The 16,725-nt window shown below is 39.5% G+C and overlaps 1 protein-coding gene across 1 annotated transcript; it reads left to right on the top strand.

The window, feature by feature from the left end:
* Positions 1-1,998: 1,998 nt before the first annotated feature.
* On the top strand, positions 1,999-16,012 carry scyl1 (SCY1-like, kinase-like 1). The gene is made up of 18 exons (XM_085431358.1): positions 1,999-2,238; positions 3,559-3,699; positions 5,828-5,950; positions 6,034-6,260; positions 6,344-6,434; positions 7,273-7,428; positions 7,643-7,801; positions 7,972-8,079; positions 9,814-9,927; positions 10,034-10,189; positions 10,299-10,487; positions 11,437-11,512; positions 11,712-11,921; positions 12,709-12,857; positions 12,963-13,037; positions 13,367-13,678; positions 14,115-14,193; positions 14,622-16,012. Exons 1-18 carry the CDS (start codon positions 2,131-2,133, stop codon positions 14,744-14,746), a joined length of 2,598 nt encoding a protein of 865 aa, XP_085287484.1. The 5' UTR covers positions 1,999-2,130; the 3' UTR covers positions 14,747-16,012.
* Positions 16,013-16,725: the final 713 nt, after the last annotated feature.

The raw sequence follows: 16,725 nt of genomic DNA, 5'->3' as shown, positions 1-16,725 counted from the left end.
AAATATTTGTATGGAAATGATCAATAAAACTTTAAAACAATGTCTGTTTTTGTCTCTGTTCTATCGATAATTACATCAATATTCTGTAAATGACTTGATGAGGTGGGCATAATGCATAAAGATTACTTGACATTGTATTCCGGCTGTCCTGTGATGATTAGCAACAGCTTTATAAACCTCATTTTGCAGTCTGTGTCCTGGACACGACCCTTCTTGAGGTCCATGTCACATGATAACAAATGGAAGAGGTGAGGTCAGGAAAGAAGACCTGAGGGGAGCAGGCATCCAACAAAAGTCATCCTTGCTCTGGATCCTCTTTAGTACAGCAGCATAAAACAGTCCAGCTATTGCTGTATGTTTTGATCTCAGCTCTTCTATGAGATAACTATGCAGAGTATCATGAACAATAACAGCTAGCTCTAAAGTAGCATTTTGCTATACATGTATGTTATTTTTGGGGGAGGATGGGAGGGGGGGGTTGTGGTGTTTTGTTTTTTTTAATGACACTGAAGAGCAGGATGTCTGATCAAGCTTAAAAGAACATGAATAAGGAAAACTTATTTGTAGACTTCAGCTATATGTTTTGTTGTGGGAAGTGTCACAACCTCATCAGGCAAATGGCAATAAAGGAAAGCGATGTCAAACCTTAAACAGTTTATTTAATTAGTTGGATATGTGGGAATGTTTCATACAATGCGCAAACAAAGAAGTTCATATTGTATTCTTGGGTATTGTATTACTTGTGGCCTGTGACAAAACCAGTAGATTCAATGTTTCTTTCATTGAATCTACCAAAAGTAACAGTTTGAGAGATAGAAAATATTATTTTTGCATTAACAAGGTATTATTTTAGGTTGCATCAGTTTACCCTTCCTGTTAAAAAGGTGTTTTTCCTTCCCACCATTGTTCGTAGCGGGACATCTGAAGTTTATATATATTGTAGAGTCTCTACATTACAATATAACGTGTATTGAAGTGACTGTTTTTGTGAATTGGTTCGTATACATAAAATGTAGTTTAAGAAAAACAACTCACAATGGTGTGAATTGTGTGTATCTTTAAAATATTTTTGTAAAATGGACAAGTGGAGGACAAAAGAAGTAATCTCAAGCATAGAAACTATCCACATTAGATGAAGACTAAAGTCAAATTCTTAAGAAATAGGAAAAAAAAAATCCAGCAAAGTCCTAAAATTGGACTCTAGAGATCATCAGACCCTTCAGATGATTCATTCACCGTTTGATGAAGTCTCATCAACAGTGAGCACAGTGAGGGTCTACAGCCATCTGTAAAACACGGTGGAGGCAGCATACTGTACCTTGTTTGGAGAGAAATATAAGGAAACGAAGAGTGGCCCAAGACTTTTTGCACATTAATAATGTATTTGATCTATTTGTTCTGTTTTTAACAGATGAAGTTTATGGTCCTAGTCCTGTCTGAGCTGAAAAAGGTTCACTACGTTTACTTGCTCTCTTCACATTTACATTGCATCTAATAAAAAACAACACAAATTATCTTATAAAAATATATCAGAGACATATGCTGAGTAAGGATGTCAGCTTTGACTTTAGATTTTTTTTCATACTTATAAGATCTTAAAAGTCCAACTGACTTAGCAGTAGATGGCTCTGATTCTGACCAAGGAAATCAGCTTGGCATGGTCAATAACTTCCTTTAAGGCATGTCTAAGAACACATATTTTTATGGAAAAATTAACTTTATTGCCCTTCATATTTTTTAAGGATTTAATTAGTTTGATTGCCTTTGTGAAGCACGTTTTAATCTGTAATAGAGAAGTATTCATCGGAATTTATATTTTGCTACACATATTGCAACCGTTTTTTGGACAGGTGACGTTTTTTTAATCGACATTATTTTATTACTACCCAAAGTTCAGTTTGAGGCTTTAATTTGGTGAGAGAACGAGTGAGGGGAATTTATATATAATAAATTAAGTCTTTTATATATATATATTTTTTCTCAAAAACCTGAGTAAGCTTAACTTCTTGTGGAACTAATAGGCCGAAAAGTCGTTTCTGCGGAGGCATTTAACATCCGTGCCAGTCGCTAGCTAGCACTGTGTAGTTCACCTGTCGCTGTGTGTTTGATGAAGTGCGGAGCTAAGGGGAGATGTGGTCCTTTTTCGCTAGGGATCCCGTGAAAGACTTTGCGTATGAACTTCTTCCAGACAGCCAGGAAAAGTCCGGAATATGGACTCTACACCGGGGAAAGCGAAAGGTAAAAGCGGCATCCCGCTGCTGCTGATGCACTAGCAGTCAGCGTTAGCTCGATCGGTTGTGGGGCCTGCCAATAAGCTGACAAGTCAGCTTTAGAGCTTGATTTAGCCTTCAGATTAAATGTCAGCTCTGTTAGCGTTTTTCGGGTGTTTTTCATTCATTCGTTCAGTCAGTCAGTCAGTCAGTCAGTCAGTCTTGGTAGTCTTTTTTTTTTCTTTTGCTTGGTCTGTCTGTCTGATAATTGTCGCTGACTAGCCTAGCTCAGGGTTTTTGTTTACCCCCAGAGGCAGACACGTATTTCTCGCCACGTCACCCGTTTTAGCCGAGTAACGGCTCTTATTTGAGCTGTTTTAAAGTTAATGCTTTATTTCAGGAATGAAAGATTCCGTCTTAACTGCAGACAGCACTGCATACAACCCACTGCTTCATTATTATCACCGAGAAGCGGAAAGCTATAATCTCAGTGTCATCATCTTCACCGCGGGCAGCCGAGCCCAAACTTCCTACTTTCGTCATCCTCAGTCACATTAAATGTCTTTTCAAAATTCTGTATACAGTATTGACAGTTACTTCTTACTGGTAATATTTTCTGCACGATGGCTACATTTATATCTATATTTAATACAGCACGGATGTAAGGCCACGATACTGTTCACATCAGTCCGATGAAATGGGAGTGTTGGTGTAAGTCAAGCTAGTACATAATTTACCCTAATTTCTGGAATTTTGATTGTAGGGTGAATGTAGATTTTTTTCCTATTATAATTGCTTAAATATAGCTATGATAATATTACCTGTAAATTTATAACACCAGTGAAATATTACAATGGAAGGAAAATGGGAGTAGTCTGTTTGAAGAGGATAGCTTCACTTCAGATTAATTTAGTTTTATTTGTATAGCACCAAATGACAACAACAGTGGCCTCAAGGGCTTTACACTGTAAGGTAAAGACCCTATGATATTAGAGAAAAAACCCAGCAGTCAGATGATCCCCTGTGTGCTGTACTTGGCTGTAGTGTGAAGTAAGAAATGTCCGGCAGAACCAGGCTAAGGGTGGGGCAGCAATCTGCCATGATCAGTTAAAGTTGAAGAAAAAGAGAAGAGAATGGATAAAGTAGAGTATAGAGAGAACAGGGCAAAACAGAAAATACTGGAGAGACACAAAATTAAATGGCATGCAAGTAGTAATGTCTGTTAGTAACATGCATACTCAAGTTGGAGTAAAATTTTAGACTTGGACTACAACCACAAAATATTGGCTTAATTAAGAGCAATGGAGTAATTATAACTGGCTGCTCTTACTCCAATCTTTCTCCTCAGACCACTGGAGAGCCAGTGTCTGTGTTTGTATACGAGGTGGCTCAGGGCACAGAGCAGCAGACCCAGCTCGCCAAGGCTGCCTTCAAGCGTATGAAGACCCTGCGTCACCCTAACATCCTGGCCTATGTTGATGGGTTGGAGGTATGTATTTTATTGTGACTTAAATTTAACAGAAACCACTTTGCTTTAAACACACTTTTCTTGATATTTAGAGCTGAGATTCCATGTTTTGCTGTAATTGTCATATAATTAGTTGTGTCTCATTTCTGTCATCTGCTCTTCTCTGCATATTAAACATTAAGACAGAGGTGAGTGGGAATAGGTTCCTGTGGGTTTATAGTAGTTTTATAGTAGTTATAGTGAGTGAAGTAGCAGACAATTACACAGCTTTCTCTTTGGTTTTTAATGAGAGTGTAATTGACACACTATTCACTATTAGCTCAACTAAGGATATGATTTTACCCTTTCATCTGGAGAATCTATCCAAGGAATATGACCAGCAAACCATACAGCATTAGCTAATCATTTATTTAACCAGGGCAGGGCTCGCAAAATTTCTAAATCCCTGGTAGCCCTTCGGCACTCTTCAGTTTTTGGTAGCCCAAAATAAATTTAAGTAGCCCGAATTAAAAAAAAAAAAGCAATTTTTTTTTTTTATGTTTTGTTTCCGTTACAATATTATACTTTAATGTATAATATTGTAACGGAAACAAAAATTAATCAAAAAATTGTTAAAATACAAATCACAACAACTGTATAAAAATTACAATCATCAACTCAAATACTTGGTTCTCATTGAACAGAAATTTCTATGAACTTGTAAGAACTGTGTAGGACATGAATCAGTCTGTGTCAGATCCTGAATCTGAAATTTCCACTGGAGTCACAGGTAAGAGGCAAGTGGAACCAAGATTCTAGGACATTTGCTATTTGAAGTTTGCAAAGACTGCTAAATTTTGCCAATGGTAGTTCACTCTTTGCAACATAGTACGCTGTTTTAAACAGCTTTTTCAGGACTTCTTCTTGTGCTTGGTTTATTTTTAGTATGTTTTTTTGCAATTGCTGTTTGTTCTGGGAAAGATACTGCAGACTGAGCAATAATGCATTTCTTGCATTTCTCATAGGTTCTAATGGGGTCTTTCTTAAAATCACTGGTCCCAGTAACAAAGGCGCTTGTTGACTCAGAAATTGAATGAAACTCACAACACACCTGGCAGAACATCATGTTATTTAGCTCGTCATATTCCAGCCACAGAAATTCTTTTGTCCATGAAACCAAAAAAGCTGCACTTTTTTTTTTTTTTTTTTTTTTTTTGCTTCATAGTCTGATTTTTCATAACTTTTCCATTTTGTGATCGGCTTTTCTTTGGCTGCCCCTTCTTCACCCTGACCTGTCTTATTTGGCTGAGCAGAACTAAAATACCGGCTTAAATCCTGCTGCTTTTACACACACACCTGCATAACGGTCAGCGATTCTCTGCGCGATCAACCTCTCACATGTTTAAGCTTGCTGCGGGAGATTTCACTTGTCATGTCTGAATAGTAAGCTAATGAGTGATAAGACGATGCCAGAGGAATTGGTGCGCAATTAATCGTCACTCACCAATCAGTGCTGCCGCTCTCTACACACCGTTCGCGTGATTGCAAAGTGAAAGCAAAAAACAAGAGCAAATTCTAACGCGATTTCAATATGTCACATATTGACAGTGGCTCATTGATGCTACATTTTCAAAAGAATGCAAAAGCACTGACATATATTTTCCTATGATAGCCCGACGGGCAGGGCTGAGATAGATTTTGGTAGCCCGACTAGAAAAATCGCTAGCCCTGGGATGTCGGGCTAGCGATTTTGCAAGCCCTGCAAGGAGTCTCTTGAGAGAAAACATCTTTCACAAAGACACCTGGCAATGAAAGTACACAATGTAGATAAAAATAGAGCATGTTGAAGAACTGGTGCATAATCAAATATCCAGCAAAGCAATGGTAATCGCTTTTTCTTCTAAAATATCTGTGATCTGAACTCTCCAATATTCAGTAAATTTAGTATTAATTTATAGCATGTTTTTAATAGAGATCTGATGGGAAAATGCTGTGATGTATAAATGTGCTGTGCATATGATAGATAAATGCAAAAACTGTTGTGGAGAAGCTGTTTTCCTATGTCAAGTTACTGTTTAATGCAGTGACATAGAATAGTTTTGAAGTATAGTTTTGCTTTTATTTTTTTTCCTTTCTTAGTTGATTGATGAGCTTGGTGTGGTTGTTACAGACAGAGAAGAGCCTCTACCTGGTTACTGAGCAGGTTACACCCCTGGCAGCCCATCTGAAGGCACGGGCAGAGAAGGGTGGTGTTGGGGAACTGGAGATCTCATGGGGACTCCATCAGATAGTGGTAAGGACAGGAGAGTTGAGCTGTTTGTGGCATCTGTCCTCTATTAGTCGTCTCTCACCGTCTCTTCCTCTGTTTGCTTACAGAAAGCTCTGAGTTTTCTCATCAATGACTGCCATCTGCTCCATAACAACCTGGGCATATGGGCTGTTTTTGTGGATCGAGCTGGAGAGTGGAAGCTAGGAGCCCTCGACCATGTGGCCCCTGAGCAGGGAGACCCAAGTGGGGTCTCGCTCCCTGCACCAAAGGCAGTTTACCCAGACATGGAGAAATATGACCCACCAGAGATGTCTAACAGCAGTGGAGAGAAATGGTGAGTGTGACATTTAGAGAAAAACTACCTGATGCGCTTTGGCTGCACCCTTTTGCACTGACCTGTGTGTATTTTTGTTACAGGGCAGGAGAGGTGTGGCGACTAGGTTGCCTGATTTGGGAGGTGTTCAACGGGCCGCTGCCACGTACTTCTTCCCTCCGTTCCCTGGGAAAGGTTTGTGTCTTCAATTGCTGTTTATCCAAACACCTTATGATTAAATATTGTCCTTGCTCCTTGGAGTGCATGCTCTTATTTAAGAAAAATGCAGCTTTTAGGAATATTTAGATTATGATGGTTGTTGTTTAAATGAAATTACATGATTCTGCTTATGTAAAGAATCAGCAACAATAGACTGAACATATAGTGGGATAGCAGGGCCCTTAAATAATACATATGTCATGGTTAAGATCAACTGGAGAGAAACCCAAGAATCTGATGGTCTAATATGAACCCGCGTTTGGTGCCACCAGGGAGAAAAAACTGTGAAAACAGGACGAAAGATAAACCACAGGAAAGAGGAAACAAAAGTTAATGGCTTGCAAACATGACTGGAGTGGAGAAGTGCTCAGTGCATCATGGGAAGCTCTCTAACAGTCTGAGCCTATAGCGGCATAAATAAGCGATAGTTCCGGGTCACCTGATCCAACCCTAATTTTAAGATTTTTCAAGAATTTATGTTTTAAGCCCAATCCTAAAGTAGAGAGCATGTTCTATGAGAGAGTGGCCTGATAGCTGAAGGCTCTGCATCCTGTGTGCTTTGAGTGCTCTGTCAGAATAGTGTGTTAATGAGGTCTTTAAAATATGAAGGGGCCTGCGAGGAGAAGCTCTTATGAAGGAAATGTGATCTCTCGTTGCGAGCTTTAGTCTTAGTGCTGTTGCTTCATAGGCTCACTGACAGCTGAAGATATATTTTTTTATTTTTTTTATTTTTTTTTTGTCATATGAGAAAAAAAAAAAAGGTATAAGTCAAGTTTATTGTTTTGTTTTTTTTTCTTTCTTTCTGTTCCCACAGATCCCCAAGGTTCTGGTTCCCCATTACTGTGAGCTGGTTGGAGCCAACCCCCGGACTCGGCCAAACCCTGCCCGGTTTCTCCAGAACTGTAGAGCCCCAGGGGGATTCCTGAGTAGCAGCTTTGTGGAGAGCAACCTTTTCCTGGAAGAGATTCAGGTCTTACACAGACTTTTGTTTGTGTTACAACTACAATAAAAACATTCTAGTCAAGTCACAGCATGAAGTATTAAAACAGAGGTTGATATTAATCAAAATCCCAAACAGATTGATGGCATTTGGCTAAACAAGTTTAATCTGGACACCATGCCTCGCTTTAGTCCAATCATCTATTGCAGAAATTAGATGATCTCTTTAAAACGATCCTTTCTAGATCAAGGAGCCAGCCGAGAAGCAGCAGTTCTTCCAGGATCTGAGTGACAATCTCGATTCTTTCCCTGAAGACTTCTGTAAGCACAAAGTCCTGCCTCAGCTGCTCACCGCTTTTGAGTTTGGCAATGCAGGCGCTGTCGTCCTCACACCACTCTTTAAGGTAAATCCCAACTCCCGAGGCGACTTTAGACCCTAATTAGAAACAGACAGTGAAGCAGACAATAATCATCAGTAAAATCATTCTCGAGACAAGTTGAAAAATGACATGATTGTAGCTATATCTGTGCACTTCTTTTTCTTCCATCTCTCTCTCTTCCTCTGTTTTTCTAGGTGGGAAAATTTCTGTCAGCAGAAGAGTACCAGCAGAAAATCATCCCTGTCATTGTGAAAATGTTCTCCTCCACAGACCGAGCTATGAGGATACGACTTCTGCAGCAGGTGTGGAATATTCTTTTGGTTTCCTTGCAGAGGTAATTATGTGTAAGATTTTAAAAACAAGTTCTGCACAAAACAGTTTTGTTCTTTTTAAATATTGACTAGTTTCAGAGATTTTTCAGTGATTAGGGTGAATATTGCCGAGATGGTGTTCTTATTTATTTTACGTTTTTAATATAGAGTTCATATTTAATTTTATGGTATGTTATTTCTAGCATGGAAAGAGAAACATTGGTTAAAAGAACAGTAAAACATAACAAACAGTTGTTTAATCACATGCCTGTCCAGCTGTTTTTATCTCTGTATTAAATAGAGATGGACCGATCCGATATTACGTATCGGTATCGGTCCGATACTGACCTAAATTACTGGATCGGATATCGGAGAAAAATAAAAAGTGTAATCCGATCCATTAAATATCACGAAAGCACCTCACAAAACTTGCAACACGCCGTAACTCACCTCAGAACGTTAGCACGTCGGAGCAGTATGCATCACGTGATAGAGCGGCTGTGGCATGCGGGACCTGTCGGTGGTCTGGATAGCATTTGGAGCTTCGCTAGCAACCCGGCATTTCATCTCTGACAAAGTTATCCCGAGAGAAGTAAAGCAAGTGTGTAAGTCCATCTCTGAATGTTTGTAAAGCATTCCTGCGTTAAGCTTAACAAGCGACTGCCTCTTCTTGCTGCTACTTCAATCATGAAACTGCTTAACGATCAGCTGATCGGCTTTTCTGTCGCGAGTCCATCTCTCGTGTTTGTTTTTGGCCCACTTTGCACCAGAAAGAGGAAACCAGCAGCTGAACAACAGCAGCACGTTTAAGCTTGATAAGCTGTTGTTAGAATGTATTTAATATTACTTTCTACTCGAGGATCTTTTTCTACGTAGCTGACGTAACTGTGCAGGCGCGGATCTAGCAAAGTTTAGCCAGGGGGGCCGATAGGGCGTTAACAGGGAAAAGGGGGCACAAAGACATACTTTTCTTTCTTATTCTCATTTAAAATGTCGAGCTTTTAATAAATAATTATCTGACACCCAAAGTTTTAATTTGATGTAAAATGAATAGAAGTCCATTACTGTATATAGTAACTATTAAGTCTAATATATATACCCTAGTAAGCTATAGTACTTTTTCCTTTGGGAAGGTACCATCTGTGCAGTCTGCAATTTTGTTGAAGAAAGATGTTGAATCTATTTAATATTTCTTGAAAAAGAATTGATTTCTGTGCATTTTTTTTCACACTGCATCAAATTAAGGTTGATTACGTCGATTAAGCATCATGAGGTGGAGCGTGAGGGGTGGTTCCCTATTTTTTTATTTATTTATTTTTGTTGCTGGGAGTTGGAACCCTATTAGTTAGGTTGCTTAATATTTATGCTAAGTACTCTTTAAAATACCAGAATAGGGAGGATGGTGTAGGTTTAAGTTTATTAGATTGATCAGTATTGCTGAACTATGAAACTTTTTTTTTTTTGCATACAGGTATAACAGAATAGCTTTAGTGTAGTTGTTGTTTTAAACTTGAGTATGAACTTATACAAAATGCAGCAAGATATTTAAAAAAACAGTTTTGTTGATTTAAAAGACACTATATCGGATTCATATCGGTATCGGCAGATATCCAAATTTATGATATCGGTATCGGACATAAAAAAGTGGTATCGTGCCATCTCTAGTATTAAAGAATAAAACCATTTATCTTTTACTCACCCTAACTCTGTCTCTGTCTTTCTCAGATGGAGCAGTTCATTCAGTATTTGAATGAGGCTGCAGTGAATTCCCAGATTTTCCCTCATGTTGTTCACGGCTTCACAGACACAAACCCTGCTATCAGGGAACAGACTGTGAAGGTAGTTTTCACAATTAAACACAAGCACAATATAACAGGCGTTATCTCATACATATAGTACATGACAGATAGCATCCTAAATATGCTCTCTTCCCCCTCCCCCCCAGTCTATGCTGCTGCTGGCTCCGAAGCTAAATGAGACCAACCTGAACCAGGAACTGATGCGTCACTTTGCCCGGCTCCAGGCTAGAGACGAACAAGGCCCAATCCGATGCAACACCACCGTCTGCCTGGGAAAAATCGCCTCCTACCTCAACGCTGGGGTAAGGCAGACCTGCATCACTGTGTAAAACTTAAAAAACAAACAAACAAAAAAACAGAAAGACTGAGATCAGTGCTCAGTAAAGAATTTAATTGTCTCGCTGTTCACAGACTCGACAGCGCGTTCTGATTTCTGCCTTCTCTCGAGCCACAAAGGACCCGTTCCCTGCGTCGCGCTCTGCTGGCGTGCTGGGCTTTGCGGCTACACACAACTACTACAGTGTAACGGAGATTGCTGCCCGTATCCTGCCCACCCTGTGTGCTGTTACTGTTGACCCCGATAAGAGCGTCAGGGATCAGGTAGGGCTGGGTGATGTGAGGAAAATCGAATATCACAATATATAGATAGAGCTATAGATAGATGTGTATATATATGATTGCAGTATGTTCAAATAACCTTCAAAAACAAATGTTGTTTTTGGCCATATGTTGCCTACAATTGCACTGGTATACTCATTCAAATCAACCATTCAGTATTTTTTTTTTCTATACTTTGAATACAAAAAACCAGAATGAACTGAAATGTATTATTTTAACAATTTCTTTTTAACAAACATCAGTTGCACACGGAGGCTTTTCACAAATGGCTAATCATAGCAACAAAAAAGCAAGAATCAAGCAGGAATTCAAAATAAGACAAAATAAAACAAATGAATTTAAAAAGGTGCTCTTTTGTGCTTACAAGATAAAAAATGTGATGACCTGAAATTACAGAAACAAAAGTCTAGATAATGACTATAAAAACTCAGCGAGTCAGGTATTCGACTGCTGGAGATATGTGGTTTCATGGTTTCTCACAGCTTGTACTCTTGCGTTGGTTTGTAGTGTTCCTTAGTTTTACCTGTAACTATGCCAAGAATGTTTTAAATTTATTTGTAGTCTTTTTGATCCTCGATCTTACAGCTGTTTTGAAGACTTGCATGCAAACCAGCGGTTGATGCTGTGTACCAGCAGTGGTGGTGGAGTTATCAATCTTGCAGCATTTAACTAAAAATAAAATGTGCAAGAACATTTCAGTTAAATGACATTAAATTAAAAATAGACTTTAGAAAAAAATAACATTAGTTGAAACAATATTGTGCACAAAGCTAAAATACAAATATGGTTTTACGGTTTTAGATTTTGTTAATTCAGTCACATTTGTCAAACGACTAGTGCAAGAAGGGACTATTTGCTGAAACTGGGATGTCTACATGTCTTGGTGCTTGTTCTGAACCTCTAATTTTGCCTGTCTCTTTCTCCGTGTCAGGCATTCAAAGCCATAAAGAGTTTCCTTTCCAAACTAGAGACTGTGTCAGAAGACCCCAGCAAGCTAGCTGAGATCGGTATGTAACTATAAACTGCACTGGAAATCTTCCCTCAAACTAGAAACTCCATGCTGTGTAGTTGTTTCTTTACCATGAATAGAGTTTGAGAAAAAGAAACAAATAATCCTGTAACTATCTCAGATGGCTTTAATCAAATTAATAGACACATTTTATATGAAAACTTAAACGTAACAACTCTGTTTTGTGTATCCTGCAGAAAAGGACGTAGCATCGTCTGCTCAGCCTGCAGGTGCCTCGTCCAGTTGGGCTGGCTGGGCTGTGACAGGCATGAGCTCGCTCACTTCTAAGCTGATCCGCAATGCTCCAGGGACGGAGGGGGGTACAGGCACTGAGGGAGGCGGACCTGCCGCTAATGCCACCAGCCCCACTACTCCCCCTAGTGCCAGTGATGGAACAGCCGCAACAGGTGAGGTGGAACCACAGCACCCTGCCTTTTTAAAAAAAAAAAAAAAAAAAAAAAAAAGATTTACATACACTAACATGCATATTTAATCTAAATAGAATCATCTAAAGAATCTCAACACTGGAATAAGTGTATGTGTCTATAATAGTGGGACTGCTGGTGCTGGGAGGTGTCAGCTTCCTTTTACAACACAAAGCCTTCATCTGTCAATACAGATCTAAGACTTTATTGACTGACCAACGCGTTTCAGCTTGTGACCTTCAGATGACCCTGATGAGGCCACAAGCCAAAATGCCTTGGTCAGTCAATAAAGTTGTTCCTCTTCCCTTTAGGTGTTGCTGGAGTCCCTGCATTGTGCTTTGATAGATCTGTAACTTCAGGCAAGTCAGTGGATCTCACAGAATAGAATAGAATTCATTGCACAAGTACAAGGTTTGCGTCCATCCAGAAGTGCTTTAGCAAAAATATAGATATATTACAGAATATAGATCTATTATAAATGTGTTACAATGTACACGGTACTATGTTATCAATTTACTATAGCTATAAGTATGTACAGGCTATAACTGTAGTGAGTGTACAAGCTATATGCAGGCTATGAACATGTATACTTATGGTTATAAATATGAAAAGCTATAGCAGATCCCCGCTTAGCAGTTTAAAACCTGTGTGTAGCAGCAGAATAACGGCCTCTGTATCCCAGTTACTATTCTTTAATTTATTAAGTGTTCCCACACAAATCAGTGCCTTGAATCAGTGTCTCACATTAAAACGTTTCTTTCAATCTCAGGTTCTCAAGACAAAAATCAACAAGCCTCCCTGACTCACCACGGTGCCTCTAGTCGTGCCAACCAATCACAGACTCTTGAAGTAAGAGACAACAATGATGAGCCTGTAGGAGACCGCTGGGATGAGGAGGAGGACTGGGGAAGTTTGGAGGTAGGGAGAAAATAGTTAGGATATGTATTGTGCATAAATGGAAGATTATGGTCTCACATAATTATAATTTGAAATCACATAAATTGACTGCACGTTTCCTCAAAGGAGCCAGAGAAAGCTCAGACTGAGCCCGATGACTGGAACACCGACTGGTCAGGAATGAGTTCATCCAAAAAGAAGGTCAGACGGAAGATGCTAAGCAATGCAGTTATTTGACAGTCATTCCTTTTGTGCTCATTCTACTTCCTCTAATGCTGTGAGCACTGCTGATATTGTTAGATTACTGTGAGTCATATTAAACTATTAATCCTCCTAGTATAGTGTGCTGACTTGAAAGGTTCCCATTTACCTGTAATATATACTTGTATATGTTATTGAAAACAAATGTTTAAAAAAAAATTCTCCACTGTAAAAACAAAAAAATAATTGGTCACATCTGGGGGGTGTATGTAGATGTGGAAAAATCAGCTGCAGCTGGACTCATTTCAGTTTTCTTCGCTGTGACGCAGGCGAGCCGCTCATCCACCTCCATGGTGGTGAAAAAACAGAGCTCCGACTGGAGCTCAGGCTGGGACGCCGATGACAGCTGGTCCAACGAGAAAGAAGGTCAGGGTCAGAGCTCTGCAGGCGAGGAAGGCTGGGGGAACGACTGGGGGGAGGAGGAGACCGACACAAGCTCGGCCAATAAAACGCTGCCCCTGCCCGAAGGTGTGCGGTTAGCCAGCGAGTACAACTGGGACAGCACGACAAAGGGCGCCAGTCAAAATGATCTGTTCGCCAGCGTGTCCCAGAGAAACACAGCCAGCATGTCTGCTGCCACGGTGAGAGCGCAGTGAGCCAAAAATACAGAAGTTGGTTTTCAGATTTGAGAGAAAAAAACAACGGAGTGTTAAATGCACTTTTGATTATGGCTTGAAAGTCTTACATGTGTATTAGAGGGAACACCAAACTTTATCCGATTTCATTGAAATGGCATTTTAACAGAGCACACCATAAAGCTGCAGTCACATGATCAGCCCTCAGCATCACGGTGGGCTTTTTTCTTCTTCTTTTTTACCTTCAAAATAAAATCGCTGTTGTTTAAGAAAAGGGCATTAACAGATCTATCTATCGATTGAGATCAAGATCACTAAATATTATATTATTTATTTATTTTTAAAGAATTAAATTAGATTTTTTTTTCTTCAGTAATTGTACATTGGCTTGATTAGGTTTGAATAACAGAGAATTATGTTTGTGTTGTTTTCTCAACGATAGTCTGGAGATGGCTGGGGCGCAGAGCCAACAGGAGACTGGGGAGCTGAGGAGAGCTGGGAGTCGGTAGATGGAAGCCAGGGTAAGTCCAACAACGAGGTTACCTTAATCAGAAATGAGAACCTGGATTGGCCTGATTGTAGAGACTCCACTCAGTTCGTACCTCCTTTCAGTCGGGCATTTTTAGCGTTTCCTGTGAGGCTTCTAAAAATATAGACCTGCAGTAATAAATCACAGAGCTGCCCCTTTATTTTTAGCTTATTCAGTAAAGGACCAGTGAAAAATCCATCATATGTCTGTTCACAATTCATAAGAATGACACCTCCTAGATCATTAGTCTGATTTTAGTGAAATTTGCTCACAATGATCAGCTGATAGGTCTTTAGTCAAACTGCTCTCAGAGCCAAGGTCACATTTTTTTGTTTTACAGGCAGTAGCATGTGAATTGTGATCGATCATGTGCCTCCTGAGCTACGATGTCATTGACATTCTGGTTTTATTTTCACTTAGGTCTCAGCAAGGCAGAGCTGTCCAAAAAGAAACGCGAGGAGAGGAGGAAGGAACTGGAGGCGAAACGGGCGGAACGAAAAGCTGCTAAAGGTCCTCTCAAACTGGGCGCGCGCAAGCTGGACTGATGAGGACCTAACAGAGTGGCACAAAGCAGCAGATCTAGGTTCCACATTCCACAAGTTAAGGACCAGAAAGAAGTGGCAGCATTAAAGAAAACTGACAGTCACTAAAATGGAGAAGGCAGAGGAGAACCTTTCCTCTGGACGACTTTTAGTTTGGGGATTTTCTGTCTTTGTTCCTCTAAAAAAAAAAAAAAAACTGACACAGATAAAAGATGGAGACGGAGAGGAAATCTGGAGAGCAGCACCCCCTGCAGCAGAGGCCTGAGCAGGTTTCAGACGATGTCCCCCTCATTATTTTTTATTCATGACTCCCACAGTTGCTCTTGTAAACTATATGTACATAACTGGTGCATCCTGTCTTAAAAAAATGACTTTTTTAGAAGAAAAAAACCCACAAATATATATATATATATACGTAATAGAATTTTTCTTCACACATGTATTGTTGTGCTGAATGTTTTTCAGTACGTGAACACACACACACACACACACACACACACACACTGTGGTTTCGAATGTTTTAATTCAGTTACAGACTAAGAATAAGTTCATGCATGCACTGTGTATTGTGTGGCCTAACAAAAGGCTTCATGGCAAGAAATTTAAAAACGTGCTGAATTTACTTTGCACATGCAACACTGTATTTTACAGAAGTGACCCGACAGGTAACACAGGTGACTGCTTAGAGATCTTTAAATGATAAACATGCACTTTGGAGGAGCTGGGACATAGAAAGATGCAAATCCGGTGGTTTTAGGGCAAAATCAGGTGAGTTTGTAGCCTTGTGGTGGAGGCTATGTGAAATCGTCTATAGTGCTTATGATCACCTTTTGGAATCACTTGTTTACCACCAAGTCATTTTAGGCAATATATGGTTTGGTATAGGTGAAGGAGAACCTTTTTATACTTTTGATTTTATTATTTGTGCCTTTAATTAATTGACGGGATCAATAACTCCACATTTAAACTGACACTTGAGAAGCGGACCTGGAACGCATTAAAGCGTACAGCGTGACCCTGTGTGGCCTGTCTGGGTCAGATATGGTATTTCTAGGTTTGGTCTTTCGAGCTAGACGTTTTATGGATGAGCCAGTTGACACAATCCGAACCCATCACCACTGGATCTAAAATCTGGGTTTTGGTTGTTCGGGTCCAGTTATGAAGAGGACTACGCTGCATTAGTCGAAAGAAATCCGGATGTTTTACTAAGAAAACAAATCATGTAGCATGTGAGCTATTCTGACGTATTAAATAAAGTTTCTTCTTCTATGCTTGTCTTCCTGTGTTTGAAGGTTAGTGAGTATGTTTGTATCTGTAATCTGAGTTCTGATAACACCTGCTGCTTTCTTTGTTAGCTCGTATAAAAGGGTCATTTCATATGAAATGAGTGAAACCTGAGAAAGGTTACCACCTGACTCCCACAGAATCACCTGATTTTTTTTATTTTTATTTTTTTTAAGCATACAATAACTTCAGTATGTTTAATGAGCCATGCAAAATTTTACTTTCCTGCCCTTGATGTATAAAGACTTTAGCACAGAATTTAATAATTTAATGTGTTATTTCCAATGGTTTTCTAACCCCCAGTAAATTCACAGCTGTAGGAGATAGCTGTGTGACATTTGTTATAAACAAGCTTCAAAACCTAAAGCCAACATCTTCAGAACAGTTTTTTTTTTCTCTTGGCAGTAACTCGATCGCTAATCATTAAAGGCCTCCCACGGTAAGATAGAGGGATCGTGTGTATTAAAAGAACGACTAGATAGATGTTTAACACTACTGCATGATGTGAAAACACTGATTGCTGGACTATGTTGTCACTGGTGGGGATGGTGTTGCATATAAATATGATGTATATCAGTTTCAGTAGTTTAGTAACTGTGACATAGAGTAGCAGAAGCAAGCACTGTTACCCTGCATGTTTTATTTGTTTTCTGAAAATTTATGTGATAAAAGATAAAAAGATGGATTTTGATGAAAAC

Source organism: Copadichromis virginalis, linkage group LG2 (genome assembly GCF_057382275.1).
Source record: "Copadichromis virginalis isolate Kocher_CV1m ecotype Utaka linkage group LG2, C_Virginalis_male_GT1.1, whole genome shotgun sequence".
Lineage (NCBI taxonomy): Eukaryota > Metazoa > Chordata > Actinopteri > Cichliformes > Cichlidae > Copadichromis > Copadichromis virginalis.
Note: the sequence above shows the minus strand (reverse complement) of the source record. Positions and strands in the feature narration are given on the sequence as shown.